A 16785-nucleotide genomic window follows, 5' to 3' on the forward strand; every position below is an offset into this window, starting at 1 on the left:
GAAAAGAAAAGAGTAGAAAAACTTGCTCCAAATGATTTACGTGATGGTTTGAGGTACCTGATGTCCCCCAAGCGCTGTCTCTCCATTGATCACCCAAAAATATTCCTTTTGGTCCATCTTTGCTTGAATCATCAGACTCCCAAAACTTTTTACCTGGCAAAAGCTGCTGTAAAACAAAATGAGAAATATACCGCATGTTTAAAGGTTATATTTTAAGAAATAACTAAGATATTAGTAAAGGTGTTCCCCAAACTTATGCGGGGGTTATGTTCCAGGCCCATGTATGCAGAAGCACAAATTGTGTTAAGTGGGAAACACTCTCTAAACACCCTTTAAAAGCTCTCTCTGCTGCTCTCTCTCCAATCCAGACCAAAAATACTGTATCCAAAAATATCCAGAAGAACTGAACCTCTGGGGCTGGCTTGGGGCTGGCGGACACATGGGAAAACAAATTTGTGGAGTGAAAGAAGAGATCTAGCTCTGGAAAGGGGGCAAATGCATTATTATTCTGTCCTGTCCAGCACAATAATGGGGATCCTGGTTATAAAACCGACACATTAATAGCCAGTTTCATTAAGCCATGATGGAAGCACCAGAGGAAGGAGAAAATGAGGTGGAGGCTTCTAGGTTCCACATAAGCAGCAAACTGGAAAACAGGGTCCAGAACTACACAGACTGTTGGGTGTGATCTAGTGGGGCTCTCCTTTGTTCTTAGGTTTAACAAGTCAGGAGATGAACAATTGAACAGGAAAAACAAGTCCCATTTCCCTCATGTTGTATAGACATGTGAGCCTGTAGGCAGGTTATCTTTTCATTATTTCCATACATACATGATCCAGCACATATTAGAACCTTTCAAATAATAATTGACAAGTGGGATCTGCAGTAAAATGTTGCAATGTGAAGTGCTCCTGCTCAGTGTTCATGCTAGCCAGCGGTAGTCAGGCAGAGGGCCTTCTTGGTGGTGGCGCCCGCCCTGTGGAACGCCCTCCCATCAGATGTCAAGGAAATAAACAACTATCCGACTTTTAGAAGACATCTGTTTTTATTCTATTCTGTTTTTAATGTTCTGTTGAAAACCACCCAGAGTTCTGTTGAAAACCACCCAACCAAACCATCCCGCCAGATGGGCGGGATAGAAATAATAAAATTATATTATTATTATTATTATTAGTCTACAGGAAACTCCATTCCATCCCTGAATCTGCTTCTCGATTTCCCCCCTCTAATACATATTCAGCATTCTGTGCCCACTTAGCATGATTAGTACACATGGTGCTGGGGTTGGGGGGTTGACGGGGGATTATTAAGTTATTTTCCCCCCTCCAACATGCTGATAGCCCTCTCTAGTGTCCCCAGTTGTCTTGTTTTGGCTACAACTCTATTGGCACTCTCTAGCTGATTTTGCTATTAGAAGGAAGTGAGATAGTATGAACTCCAGCTAAAAGCCTTCCCAGATCCATACCAGCCTAACTCAGGCCCTGTATACGCTCAGAACAAGAGTAAGTTACATGGTATGATTACACCTGGGAAACAGCTGTGGCAGAGTGAAGGGAGGCGTTGTCATGCCACAAACCAAGCATTTTACCAACTGCATAGCACCTTTCCATCACAACTACCACAATATATGTCAGAATGGTTTTCCTGTGTACGTTTAGCTGGTGATAAACAACATCAATTTGTAAATCTTTCTGAGAATGACTCTTCCATTGGCAAACATGGAGACTGCTGGCCCTGAGGTCCTGGCAGGTTTCTATTCCTTTTGCACAACACCAATACATCCTGAAAGTCTACCTCCCACACTCTACCATTAACCAGTTGCCTTTATTCATTATTTTTTATTTAACATCTTTATAAAGGGCAGAATCAAGCTTCACTTATTCTGCTCACAGTATGCCAAACTGAATCAGAGTCAATTAAAGCACTGACAATGCAGTCCTTGCGGTCTTCTTGGGTTATGCAGTGTTTCAAAGGAAAGATACCGTTACCATGGCACATGGAGGGGCCAGAGTTTTACAAATCAAACCCAAGATCTGGCTTATTAAAAACAAAACACCTTCTGGTATTTTTCAAGGTGTGTTGAATTGCAGTAGCTTGGCTATTAAGGCTGTGAACCTGAATAAATATTCGCTCACTATCTTATTAAACCTTTCTTAGGCCTTGGGAACACTTTGCTTCCCTTCCTGGTCTGCTATATTTATTCCTTTCCCAGCTTATATATAAAACCAACTGTTTGTTGTGTTTAAAATTCATGATTACATTTTATTTTTTAAATAAAAATTATATACTGCTTGACTGTAAAGTAAAAAACCTCAAACATTTTATTTTTTTCACTATTATTTCCCTAGCAATCTCTTTTCCAAGCTGACTAATTCAGATAGCATCATGAAAATAAATATTGGTATTGTTTGGTTTTTCAAAATAGATAAAACTATTTAGTCATTTAGTTAGGTGGCTGGAAACCTTATTCACTGCTTACAGGGTTGACAGCTTAGTTATTCAGTTCCCCAGCCAACCAGCTGCTCTTTTTCTGGTATTCTAAGTCATGAAGTAATCCAAGTCATCCGTTCTTAGGGTGAGATACTCTCTGCCAAACTATTTCCATGGCGAGATATCTATACCATGGAGTCAGCTGTTTGCTACAGGCCCAGACTTTTTGACAGTTCACTTGTTTCTTGGATGGAAAAGATTATCGGAGGGGCTACATAAATTTCAATGATACAAGGTGTTTGCATGCCATGATTAGCTTAAACTGCTGACTCTCAGGTGCTAAATTTTGCAGTATGACAACAGAGACATTCTTAGTGAGCAATTTCTATTTATGATTTTTCATTTCTATGAATTCAATCGAGAGGCAAGCTAGTAAGTCTGCCTCACTGTGAAATTTTGGGCTGCCATTATCTGTACACTCACTCTATAATTATGTATGTGCAAAGCTCTTCAGTGCTGGCAAATGTAAAAGCTAGTACATTAGAAGGTTGCTGGATCATGCCATTTAGATCCTTTAAGGGGCAGAGGGGGGATCACAAACTGTGAGTCTGCCCTGTTCTCTCCCCCTACTCAATCAAAATTAATTCTCCAAATCTTCCAGTGCAGCATATACCACTGTTTCCTGCCAAAGAACTACTTAATTTCCTGTTACTTATTTCACTGTCATCGTCAACATGAATCATATTCAGGGGCATACTAGCAACTACTTTAATTAGAGTGATTATATCCTTTATCCAATTATGAAGCAATTAAGTTAGCATACTTGGTTCTTAGACAAGCATTTTGCAATCAGTCAGTGGATTTTCTTTAATATCAGCGTCAAGAATGGACAATGGAGGATTGTGTGGGCTTCATGAGCCATCTTTGAATATTCTATTCATATAATCTCCTGCTTTTTTGGTATTATTTCCGGAATAAAAACCCATATACATGTACTCTGCTTTCTGAGCCCCACAACCAAAAGTGGTCTCTAAAGTGGACTCATATATAGCGTAAGGATCTGTATTTTTCAAATGATCAACGGGGCTGTGATTGATTATCAGTTAAACATCTGGCTAGTTCAGATGGCAACCTTGAGCTAGGTTAAGAACTTCTGCCAACTTTATCCAGGGATAGTCCACATAAATATTGGCCTATTCCTACCTCTTTTTCTTAATGGTGACATGGACCATTCATAATGTAGGAATATTCTTCACAACTGTGAGTAGGGCAGTGAGGTGGGGAAAGTGCAGACAAACTAATTAGCTATTAACTTCATTCACTGCTCCTGCTCAGGCTGCACAGAAAAAGCATTTTGGTTCCTGAAATTCATTCTGATTGTGCAGATAAAATATAACCGGTAGAATTATACAAGATATGGTATTAGTGTGTGAAAACAAGTCAAGATCCAATGATCCCAAGGCATGCACCATAAAATGGCAGAGATTGCTTCACTTGGTTGCAAGTGGCCAATAATCAGATGCAAAATGTACCTGGCTAATTTTGAACACTGGTCTTAATTCATCCACCATGCAAATAAATATGGATTCACAGCATTTATTATTTGGAGAACACGTTTATCATGCTGAAGATCCCCAGTTCAATTCCTGACATTTCCAATTAAATGATCAGGTGATGGGTATGATCAGAGTAGCTCATACTGAGCTAGATGGAGAATTTTTTTTGACCTGACATAAGACAGCTTCCTGCATTCATTACTCAGGGTGGAACATCCCTAATGTCTTTCACAATCTTGGATGTTGTTGGACTGCAACTCCCTTCAGTCCCAGATTATTTGGCCATTGGACAGGGTTGACGGGAATTGTAGTTCTGCAACATCTGGGTAGCCAAAGTTGGGGAAGAATGGTCTACACTATACACTGCTGCTATTCAAGTGCTCATTTTTCATTTACACTGCAGCACCAAATGATCATCTCAAATCTCTGCAATATCCACCTCTCTTTCAAGAATCAGTTCTAAATCACAAACCCTGCTTTGTAGCAGTCATGGGCAAAAAAACAAAAAACAGACCTCCTACACAATTTAAGATAGCATAGATGTAGGTTGGGGGGGGGGGAGAGAAAGCAAAACATATAGTACCTGGACATTATAGTACAGTGGTGCCCCGCAAGACGAATGTCTCGCAAGACGAAAAACTCGCTAGACGAAAGGGTTTTCCGTTTTTCGAGGTGCTTCGCAAGACGAATTTCCCTATGGGCTTGCTTCGCAAGACGAAAACGTCTTGCGGGTTTGCTTCCTTTTTCGTAAAACCGTTAATACCCGGGGAATCCGCGCTCCGCAAGACAAAAAAATCGCAAGACGAAGCAACTCGTGGAACGAATTAATTTCGTCCTGCGAGGCACCACTGTATACAGTACTGAGTTTTCCATCTCAAAAAATAACACGAGAGCACCTTCTATAGTTCCATCTCTGAAAAGACAAACAGGCCTGGGCCAGAGGAGTATCCAAGAGAAAATGGGACACTGTTTGGGCTTATCTGGGAGGAAATAAAGAAAGAGATGCAACAAAATATGTTCACTTACCTCTCCCATAGCTCTTCCTTCCAGAGCAAGTGCTTGAAAATCATGATTTAATTCATCCATAGATCGAACCTATTAAACATTGAAAGATGCAAGAAAAACAGGTGAAAGACGCGTTGTCAACATGGCCTATAAAACTAAAAGACAGAACAATTGTACACCAATTCTAAACAACATATAAGCAATTGCATATGACTTGCAGAACATAATTAGGTCTGTAAAGTAAACATATTTTGAAGGGGGGGGACACAAATGCATACCGATATAACTAATAACAGCAGAACAAAAAAGCATATTTATATATTCAAGTTAATAAGAGAAAAGGAGGTTTAGCAGACACAAAGGAAATCAAATGGGAATTTTTGGACGTATAGCCAACCAAAACAGATTATATTAATAAAATTGAAAAAGAATAATCAAAGCCTTCCATAATTCTGCCCATTCTAAAGCAGCAACTAATGAAACATCCTCTACCAAGTTTTAGCTAGAAGAATTCAGCTATTAGTAATTCTCTTGAACCATCAGCAATGTGTGTATGTGGGCTGTCAGCCACTTAAGTACCAATGATAAAAAAGGTCAACCTGTATGTAGATGAACATTTCAATGCTACTGTCAAATTCATCCACATCAATTCCATCGCTGCTTTAGTTCACATCAAGCTATGATTTAATGTGCGAATGACCAGTGCCCTGGTATGCAGCTGAAGCATTCCCACGTAGCTCTTCACTTGGGAGGAAACAAACCAGAGGCTGACATTGGCATTATTCATTGTTTCTCCTCAAAGGAACTGTGATTGAGAAGTAAGACAACCTCAACCATGGTTTATTTGACCAAATCGGACTTGAGCTTCTATTAACATAGGGCTGGATTCAACTAAATAATTGCCCTTGCAGGAGTCATAAATCACACCAGTGCAACAGAGCTTTCCCTCTTCTCCCTGCACATGCACCCCCAAATAAGGTGGGATGTTGGACGAACTCCCCAGAACACTGTGGGTACAGATTCCTGGTATTCATCACTTTGCGTAAGATACCATTCTGGCTGTCATAGCTCCAAAAGGAAGTTAATACCGGGGGGGGGGGGGGACCAAAATGATCAAGGGACTATAACTACTCTCCTACAAGGAAAAGTTATGATATTTGGAGCTTTTTAGTTTAGGAAAAAGTGGGGCAGCAAACAGTCAAAAATAAGAGGCATTAAGTCAGGACCATCAAGGGTTCTGGAGTTATGGGACATATTCAGAAGCTACAGGATTTTCCCCTTAACCAATACGCTTTAAATTTGAAAGATATACTAGGCGATTATTATTTTTTTCTAAAGGGGGAAAGTATTCAATTCAGAGATCTGGCAACAGAGGAAGTTCAAATTATGGGATGAATTGCTCCTGAAGTCAGAGGACCATGCTTTTAGTACTTAGAGGCAATATGGTTTTATGCTGGAAGTAGGAATAAGAATAGCATATAGTCTTGTGCCATATTAGATCATGGTTCAAACTGCCTCCTTTTAAGTTTCTGTTCAAGTCAAAGACTGTCTTCTATAAGCAGCCATGTGCCACTTATTCCCAAGAGGACAATCAGCTTATTGTATTTATCTATGTAAAGCAAGCATGCCAACATATCTTCACCAAAAAGGACGCAAGGCCCATATGGCATAGATCAGGTGTCTGGGTTCAGAAAGATTTTTGAAGATGTGCACACTTGAGCAACGTGTTTAACCGTGAAAACACTGTAAAACACAGACACAGGCAGGGCCTCCTCTTTCAGCAGGTTCTGACAAATATGGTCACCATGTCCCTTCCTTAGCCAAGCCAGGGATATTTCCTGCCTATGATTCACAAAGATGCATGTGATCACGAGTGACATATGAGGTTGAGTTCAAGGGGTTTACTATTTTGAAGGCATTCCATAGCTCTTGTCACAGTGCATTTTGGCAATATAAGATGATCAATTGTGAGTTTTTAACCACATCTTCACTGAACTTTGATAGAACTGCCAGACACCAGATTAAGATTGCCCTGTAGGCTGCAAGTTGACCAACTCCAAACAGGAATGTTCAGGTTTACATATCAAGAGTCATTTACGTGGAACAATTTCTGTGTTTTGTTTTTCTATAGTACAGAAACAGTGCTGAAGCTGTTTGGTTGTATGGCTTGGATCATGTAATGCAATTATGGGTTATGGAGCAACTTCTCTATGAGGAAAAGTTGCATTTGGGACTTTGGACTTTAGAGAAAAGGAGAGCAAGAGGTGGCATGGTAGTTTGTAAAATTATGCATGGTGTGGAGAAAATGGATAGAGAAGTGTCTTTCTCTCATAAGATTAGATCTTTTGGACATCCAATGAAGCTGAATGTTGGAATATTTAGGACAGTTTAAAGGAAGCACCTGTTCCTGCAGGTCACTCCCACAGGAGGTAGTGAAGGTAAGCAACTTGGGTGGCTTAAAGGAGAATAGATAAATTCAGGAAAGACAAGCCTATCAACAGCTACTAGCTGTTGAATGTCTTGGTTGCCCTCTTCTGCACATGTTCCAGCTTGTCAATATGCTTCTTGAACTGTGGCACCCAGAAGTGGACACAGTACTCCAGGTGTAGCCTCACCAGGGTTAAGTCAATATCTAGTCAAATTCTGTATTCTGTGCTGATGCCCCATACTTTCATGATTCTCATTTCCTGAACTTCCCTGGTATTTTGATGTCTATTGCAACAGTGTTTTTGTAGGTAACACAGAAGTTTATAATGCTCCAAAAACATACTACCACCAAAAACATACCTTATAAACTCACCATCCCAACACTTCACAAACATAGGTCACATTACAAGTGTTCACTTGCAATAGCAAGGTTAACACATTTCAACAAACTGAGCTCCTGAGCAACAAACATTTACATTTAGGCAAACAATGCACAACATAAAGCTACTTTCCAGCCTGGCTCTCAACCTAGTTACAAAAAGTCATTCAGGAATGATAAGGGTGGTTTACTTTGAAGGGGAGAAGGAAGAACGTTATTAAAGGCAGCAGAATTCTCCTATGAGAGAACAGTTATGGTAGCTGAAGAGATTTTATGGTACGGTGTAATATCGGGCTGCCTTCCCCAACCTGGAGCCCTCCAGATGTTTTGGACTGCAATGCCCATTAGTCTCAGCCAACATAGGGAGTTACTTGAAAACATCTGGTTGGCATCACATTGGGGACAGCTAATCTAAGCCATATTGTCCCATACACTATACCAGGCTTTCTCAACCTTGGGTCCCCAGATGTTCTTTAATGACAACTCCCACCATCCCTGACCACTAGCCATGGTGGTTAGGAATGGTGTGAGTTGTAGTCCAACAGCATCTAGGAACCCAAGGTTGAGAAAGACTGCACTAGATTATGGTTCAAGCAGTTTCTTTTAATTTCCACATAGGTCTTATACAGAAACGTAGTCTGTCAGTAACCAAGTCCTACAAGTTCCGGAAGCTAAAGCAGCAACAACCAGCCTACTGTCTAATACAAATGTCAAGAACGCAGACAGATTAGTATCTTCCACAAGAGAAAGAGATCCTGCCAAACACACCCACACGCCCTGTGATAGGAATATCATCACTGGAGAGGATGATGCTCAATTAAGACCTGGGTGTTCAAATGATCAACTCTGATCCATATGATCCTGCTTGAGCACTAAGATCTTCATCAGAGGCCTTTCTCTGGGACCCTCCGCCTTGGCAATAAGCTGGGTGGCAATCAGGGGATGGCCAACTCAGTAGCAACATCCCACTCACAGAATGTCCTCCACAGAGATCTCTTCATGGTAAGTTCCTTGTTCTGTTTTAAGTGCTAAATTAAAACCCATTTACTGCTCAGTGAAAGCTCCACCATTTTAGTTTTAATTCTTGAGGACTTTTCAAACAGGCCTCCTATTGAGTGCTAATCTGGTTTGTGTCTTTTCTACATCTGGATGCTGTTTCTACATCTTTTCTTACTGCTCTTTCATTTGATATTTTTATACAGTTTATTTACACTGTACTCTGACTTCTTTATTTATTGTGTGGTGCTATGGAAATCATATTTACAAATATAAATCTTCAAAACAAGATACAATTCAAATTCTCCAGCAGGAAAGACAATAACCATCACAAATCATTTTGGAGTGCTCATTCTTTTGACAAACACAAAAAACACATTCTATTTTCCCTGTGGGGCACTTATTTCTCAAAACATAGCTCCACTTCACGTTTTATCATCAATGCTCAGGCCATCACCTGGCCAAAAAAATAAAGTGTTTTATTTTTCAGCAGTTTTCACAAATACTGTATGTGGGCATACTGAAGGCTTACTAAAAAGCTCCTCACTGGCTCAGGAACAGGGTATAGTGTTTTTTAAAAAGAAAAGTAATCATCTGAGCACTTATCAAGTTTAAGTGAATTTAGTGAGGGGAGATCATTTAGCTCAGAGGTGCGGAACTCGGGATTCATTAGAGATCCACTGCTGATTACGAGGATGCAAGTTAAGAGACAACTAAATATTTTTACGGATAGCTGTCCTTTTAAATTTGCCTTCAACCCCTTTAACCCCCCCCCCCCGAAAATAAGCATCATGCCACCCATATCATAAACACATTCAACCCACCCAGACAGGTCATAGGTTACACACAAATATGGACGCACACACAAACACACAAGAGACAGCAACAGCAGGTAGCAGTAACTCTTCCCTTCCCTTCCTATACAGCCTTAAAAAATTCCTTTTATTTAGGAAGGAGCTGGCGGAGACTACAGATATTTATTGTACTCTCCAGCTTCCACTGCTTGTCAATGGATGATTCAGGTGACAATTTTATCCCCTATGCCATTTAGTCCGTGGGAGTGCCCAGAGGCTCACATAGTGCACACAAGGCTTGAGGCTTTTCTTGGGTGGCTGGGCAGATTTTTCTATTTGACTGCCAATTTTTAAGTCTCTCCTGGTTGCTGAGCAGAAAAGTTGGCTCAGCAACATTTTTTTTAAAAGGCATTCCCCAGCTAATGAGTACAAAAGTATACCAAGAAGCTGGAGAAGAGATGGATGCTTCAATGAAGTGTTTAAAGAGTGCATTTATCCCCACATGGGTGGGGGGGAGGGGGAGGCACAAGCAGGTACAACACTGACATCTTGCCAACCCAGCACATTAATAAGGTTTACCAGTACTGCTTTAAGAAGTTTCACCATTTTTCTAACTATGGAAACTAACAATAGTAGTGGGTTTGAAAAGACAGGGGGGGGGGGGAGAAGCACTGCCCTGCTGGTCCAACTAAGGCAGAAACAAGTCAACAAGCATAAGACAATTTGCAAATATATACACATTTTTATTTAAGAGATAGAGGAATTATCTTACTGCATTGTCCTATAAAATGAGGCTGAAGAGGCAACAGAATGAAAAATGCTCATGTAGATACACAGATTTTAATAACATTCACTGCATGCAACTGTCACAGGCCTGCTTAGCTCATTTGTTCAGTTGTGAAATATTTAACTGTTTACCTGATGTTCAGCATGAATGTTATCCCCAGTAGGCCACCGATGTTTGCTGTTATTATAGCTGCCTCCACCACTTCCGCCTCCCCCAAGCTGCTCACCATGCTGCCTCTGAAAGAAGTAATCCACCATTGCGTCGTCCTGGGAGCGGCCTGCAACCCCTATAGATCCAGGAACAGGGCTGGAGTGGGTCCCTGCTGCAAGGGCTTGATTTGCAGCTGGCTGTTGCTGAGCCTGGGACCCTGTTCCAGATGTCAAAACAACAGGCATGTTGGGATTAGCTGTATCTTGACTGTGCTGTTTCAGGTGGGGGCTGAAGGAGTCCTGCCAGAGCACTGCTTTTCTCTTCAAAACACACGCAACGCTCATTCCACCAATACCTAAGGAGAGACAGGTTCAAAATGCTTAAATCAGCCTGTTTCCTCCAGCCTCTAAAGCATGCACCAGCATAAGCTTAATAACCACATCCATGGCTCCTGATATCAAATCTCACCATGTCAGGCAAGATTTACCTCCTCAATTACTGTTCTCAAAAGCGTTTCACAGAAAGCATCTTTGGACCCAAAAACACACGCTCCAAAGCCAAATTATCCTGTACAACCGCTAACCTGAAATAAAACAAAGACAAAGGTGCCAACAGCACTTGTCTTCAGCACTTGAGGTCAAGCCAGGGGTTGTCAACTTGGTCCCTACCGCCCACTAGTGGGCGTTTCAGGATTCCAGGTGGGCGGTAGGGGGTTCTACAGCACAAGCTGAATCCTCCTTCCATCAAGCACTGGTGGGCGGTAAGGAAATTTTACCTTAAAGATGCATTAGTGGGTGGTAGGTAAAAAAAGGTTGACTACCCCTGGGTCAAGCAGACGGTGGGAGAGGGAGGGAACTGCACACAAAGCACCAGTAAAGGTATCAGTACAGTCATACCTCATGTTACGTTTGCTTCATGTTGCGTATTTTCAGGCTGCGTCCCGCGGCGACCCGGAAGTACTGGAAAGGGTTACTTCCAGGTTTCGCCGCTTGCGCATGCGCAAAATGACATCATGTGCATGCGCAGAAGCGGCGAATCGCAACCCACAAGTGCGCAGACACGCCGCTGCAGGTTGCGTTCCTTTCATGTTGTGAACGGGCCTCTGGAACGGATCCCATTCGCAACCAGAGGTACCACTGTATTCCAACTGAAGAGCAGAGGGCCAGCAAGGAGGTACTGCAGCTCAGTTTAAGCAGCATATACTCTTTTAGCATAAGGTTTCAGATTAAAAATACCTCAGGTAGCAAGACTTCTGAGGTGGGGGTGGGGGGAGCCTGTTAGAGACCTTGGAGAGGCCAGCACTGGAGCTGGCCAGCCTTCCCTGACCTAGTGCCTTCCACCTGTTGCTGAACTACAACTGGCATCATCCATAATTGTTGGCCACGCTGTCTGAGTCTGGTAGAAGTGTAGTCCAAAACATCTGAAGAGCACCAGGCTGCGGAAAGCTGGAGCAGACAGTACTGGGCTAGGCCAGCCAATGATTTGACAAGATTACTTGATTTTTGTGCAGTAATTTTTTTATTTTTAGAAAAATATTCCCACTCACAGATAAGGCTGGTGCTAAGCTTTACTTTCCCAGGCCTTTGGGCAAATTGCTGGCCACTGAGTTTACTATGAGTTTAACGTTCTACTCAACTTTTATCACAGCCAAATATGACTTTAATTAATTGTGGCTGTAAAACACTTTGGGATTCCTTTTGTATTGATGAGACGCTCAAAATATTTTAAACAAAACTATATAATGGATGGATGCAATGCCACTGAAATCTAAAGCTTTTCAAGTGGCTGTTCCTAGGAAGCACACAGCTCCTTAGGCATGCTAAAATTAGTATGTCCACATTCGCATGTAATGGTAAGGTGAAGATACTGGCTTAATAAATCATACTGCGCAAGTCACCTGATCACTCCCATTTCCCCTTCTCTAGCACAAGCAGGTAAACAAACCAGCATGGGAATAGCTTAATGTTACACCAGAAACAAGGATGTTTCACTCTAACAAACCACAATCCGTAAATCAACTACAAAACATGGTTTAAGTCTGATTAGCAATTGTAGTTTCTTAAAGTCATCCCAGATTCAGATAGTAATGCTAAGCTATCCCCTTTCTGATTTGTTCATGCACTCTAGCCAGAGGAAGAGCAAAGTGGGAGCTATTGGACCGCACACAAACAACTGTTTGTTAAGAGCTTGGCCCAAGTTTACACTTTTCAGTGATTTCCCACCCACCCACCCATATGATCTAAACAATGTAAGAGGAGTGTGTGTGTCATGTTTTAAGAACACTTACAAAAATCACAGTTTGCTTTATTTGCATTTCCTAATCAAGTGTTTCAATTCAAATACTTTTTGTCACTGGGAAAATATTTCTGAGATATTTATACAGCACATAAAGTTAGCATGTCATACTTTTTTGGTTTTGTGTACCAAGCATAAGCCAGATAAGCATCCTAAATTATATCTAAATTGCTTCAGAGTGGTGGTTTCAACTCATCAGAAGATAGCAGCATCTGTTCATTTGAACAGAAGGTGGCTAGTCAATAGTGCTTTTTAGATATTCAGTGTCACATGATTGTAACCATGTAAAGCATGCCAAATGGTGCCACACACAATCTTTCCAAGGGCTATTCATGCATTGAGGGCATGTCTGCAGCAGAACAGCCTACCAAATGCGTATCAACTGTCCATGAGCTGAAACCCTGAGCGCTCCAACACCATCACAAAGCTTGGTTCAAAGAATAACCCTTTCAGAGCAATTGCTTAATGACAGTAGGAACCTTTCAAACTGGAAAACACACCAGCTCATGTGCGTTTGGATAACTGCATGAAATTGTTCCTTAAACAACACAGAAAGGAAGGTTCATACCCCATTTAAACAAGCCATAGTTTACTGTTGCATCCACACTTTTTTGTTTTAACTATAGTTAGTGAAAACAAGCCAGGATCCAACTAGACTGCGGCTTGTTAACCATCTAGACCAGGGTGGCCCAATAGGAGCTCCTCAAGGCCCTTGCTAAGTACCGAAGCTGCAGGGAACTAGAAGGGACTACATGAAAGCTTTGCGCTGGTTTGCTCATGACCACCGCAAGCCACCCATCCCAGCTGCAGCTGATAATCCTCCTCAGGGGCAGGATGAGAATTGGGACAGGGAGAAGAAAAGAAAGGAGCAAGAGGCAGTTTCTCCAGTCATGCCAGCATTGTCTTCCTTGTAGGAGGGAGGGGTAGGCATTTGCAGGGAATCCCTAACTTGGCCTAGAAAGTGTAAGTGCACACACAGGTTAGTGTAGGTTGAATATTTTGGCAACTGCAATGCTGGGAGCAGGAGAAAGGAGAGAAGGGGGAAAGGGCAAAAAAAAAGTTGAGTGGGACTTCACTAATCTGCCCAGCAGCTGTAGCAGGTTGCTTGTTTGCATGCGCTTTTCCTCTTTCTTCTCCATCCCTGACGGATCTTTTGGGTCTCTTATTTTTATAAGAATCGCTCTGATCTGTTTAATAAATAAGTAAATAAAATCTACTGATTATGTAATTAATTATAAATATTTAATTAAATATATTAATTGTATATATTGAACAATATCAACACTATTGCTAGCACTTTAATTTATGAGATAGAAATTTAATTCAGTGTGTGGCTCCAGATTCTGTATCAAAGTACTCCTGCGCCCCACTTCGTTCGAGAGGATGGACCACCCTGATCTAGACTTTCTACAAACCACTGTTCCCAGGGTTCAGACAAAATGGGGAACTGCACTTTGTTTAAAAGCAGAAGTAGTGGCTTCTAAACTTTTTACATCTCCAAAAGGAGAGGCTATGGCAGGGGTCAGTAACCTTTTTCAGTCGTGTGGTGGGCTAGACTGTATTTTGGAAAGAAAAAAACGAATTCCTATGCCCCACAAATAACCCAGAGATGCGTTTTAAATATAAGGACACATTCTACTCATGTATAAACATGCTGATTCCCGGACCATCCGCAGGCCAGATCAATAAGGCGTTTGGGCCGCATCCGGCCCCCGGGACTTAGGTTGCCTACCCCTGGGCTAGGGGAAAAAACAATCCCAATGCTCATTCAGATAGTGAGAAACCATTAAATTTGAATTGGGCCAGGTCTCCTCTGTGGAATCACTTCACACATTTAATCTGCAAATCAAATACCAAGCAATGTAATTGAGAGATTAAGTGACCTCTATGCTCATGTGAACTGATCCCAAGGCCATGTTTCCAATTACTTATTGTATTCCATTGAAAGCAGGAGCACTCATCTTCAAGTAAATGGCAAGGTACCTTGGCAAATTTGACAATCTTATCCTCTGGCGTGCAAAAGGAGGAAGATGGCTGAGTGGGGAATGTCATGGGGGGGGGGGAACCACATGGCAGGAAACTTTGGTTTTCCATTACAACTGAAGTGGGCCACTATGCTTGTTGGGTATACCAAAGTTTGATGCGGAATAGCTTGTTCGTGCACATGAAAAGTGGTAAATACATATATGTGAAGCAGTACTTAATTTTAAAAATGTGTTAGGATTAAAACCCCACTTTCAAACTTATTTACTTGAAGGAAAGTCTCAATACAGCAAACTGCCCCAGTAAGTGTGCTCTGGGTTGCAGCAAAAACCAAACTGTATTCTGATACAGAACTTAAAAGATTTCTGGTTTGGTTACCCATACGTAACAAGTATCTTACTCTGTAACAAAATGAGGGCGGATGGGAATCTTTATTCAAATAAAATTACTTCAGCCTTCTTCTAGTACGTACTATAATTAAGTACAACACAAACAGAATATTCTAAAAACAACTATAATCAATGGGCTTCTCCCCACTTTGGTTCCTTCTAAATATGGAAACATTGACAGAAAATATAAACAAGTAATCTTCCATTCATAGTTGTTTATTGCCCACTTTTCTCCTTTAACAACAAGAATTATTATCTGCCAAGCCTTTTTAAAGAAAAGCAATATTTAAAAAACTATACCCTGTCTTTCCATTTTCAAAATCTGCACAGTAGTTTAACAGAAATAAAAAGGACACTTAGCAGCATAACAAAATCATTAAGGTGGCAGCAAAAAGAAAGTAAGTTATTAAAAGCCATTGGACAATTATACACAACTGAAACGTTCTCTGAAACAATCATGCCTAATCTGCCATCTGCACTGTACTAGCAATAGCACCAGTGGGAGTGTCCACAAAGCAGGCACCACCACTGAAAGCCCACATCTCCTTTAGACACCTTGTAGGAATGTGGGGAGGATTTTTTTTTCCAAATGGAAAAATGTGGCAGATGTTCAACTGTTGTAATGTTCTGCAGAAATGTATTCATTTATTACATTAGTAATAAATTTTCTGAATCAATGCAAGTCAAATTGGGGGGCTGGAGAAGATACAAAACTTATCAGGTCTAAAATAAAAACTTGCAATTGACTTTTCCTGCCCTGATGACTAGTCCAAAGAAACACACAAGTAATTGAAGATACAGTTTAAGAACCCCTGTATTTCACTATTTTAGTCAGTGAAAATAGCAAACCAGATTTTTTCAGTGAGTGACTGCCCATGCAGACAGCTTTAAGAACAAGTGGGGGGGGGGGGAGATTGTACAAAGCAAGCTTTATGCTCACTAAGCAATATCTAACACTAGTCATACATACTAGTCCTATTCACTGAAATTAATGGAATCAAGTAACTTAAACCCATTGATTTCAATTGATCTATTCTGAATACAAGTTTTTTGGCTATTGCCCACTGGCTGTAACGAAAGATAAAAGGAAAGATAAATGGCTAGAAATGGGCTGGAATAGCCCATGTCATCTCATCACTCAATTTTTTAAAATGTGATTTTAACACCGGGAATTTAATGTGTATTTCCAGCATTACAGAAGCAAAACTATGCCTAAAACACCATGCCCAGGCTTGAAGCAACACTATGCCCAATATACCATGTCCAGGCTTGAAGCAACAGTTCCTCAGTCCAGTACTTTGTGCTCATGTTCAAGAAGTAATTTATTTGAAGCATTTTTATTCCGCTCTTCCACCGAAAGAGGCTCCCAGAGCAGCTTACAAAGTTTAGAAATGTGTCAGTTACACTACACTACATTTCCTCCTGCTCCCTTACAGAACTGAGAGCTGGTGTGATGTAGTTGTTAGAACAGAAGATTAAGACTACACACCCACTAAGCCATCAAGATCATTGGATGAATCTTAGGGTAGGCACAGTCCATTCTGGCATAGCCAAACGCACAGGGTTGTTGCGGAAGATAATACCGATGACAGTG

The 16785-nt window shown here is 41.1% G+C and overlaps 1 protein-coding gene across 7 annotated transcripts in view; it reads right to left on the reverse strand.

Moving 5' to 3' along the window:
• Window positions 1-16785, reverse strand: part of PUM1 (pumilio RNA binding family member 1) — a 50010-nt gene that overhangs the window by 30409 nt on the left and 2816 nt on the right. For 6 of the 7 annotated variants that reach the window (XM_081868683.1, XM_081868682.1, XM_081868681.1 and 3 more), the window contains exons 2-4: window positions 10506-10879; window positions 5013-5081; window positions 58-166 (exon numbers count right to left, since the gene is read on the reverse strand). In XM_081868683.1, the coding sequence (XP_081724809.1) occupies window positions 58-166; window positions 5013-5081; window positions 10506-10868 (541 nt within the window). In that variant the 5' untranslated portion in view covers window positions 10869-10879. The remainder of the gene's footprint in view (window positions 1-57; window positions 167-5012; window positions 5082-10505; window positions 10880-16785) is intronic. The other variant, XM_081868679.1, reaches the window with a different exon arrangement.

Source organism: Podarcis erhardii (assembly GCF_964252035.2).
Source record: "Podarcis erhardii genome assembly, chromosome: 7".
NCBI classification, from domain to species: Eukaryota; Metazoa; Chordata; class Lepidosauria; order Squamata; family Lacertidae; genus Podarcis; species Podarcis erhardii.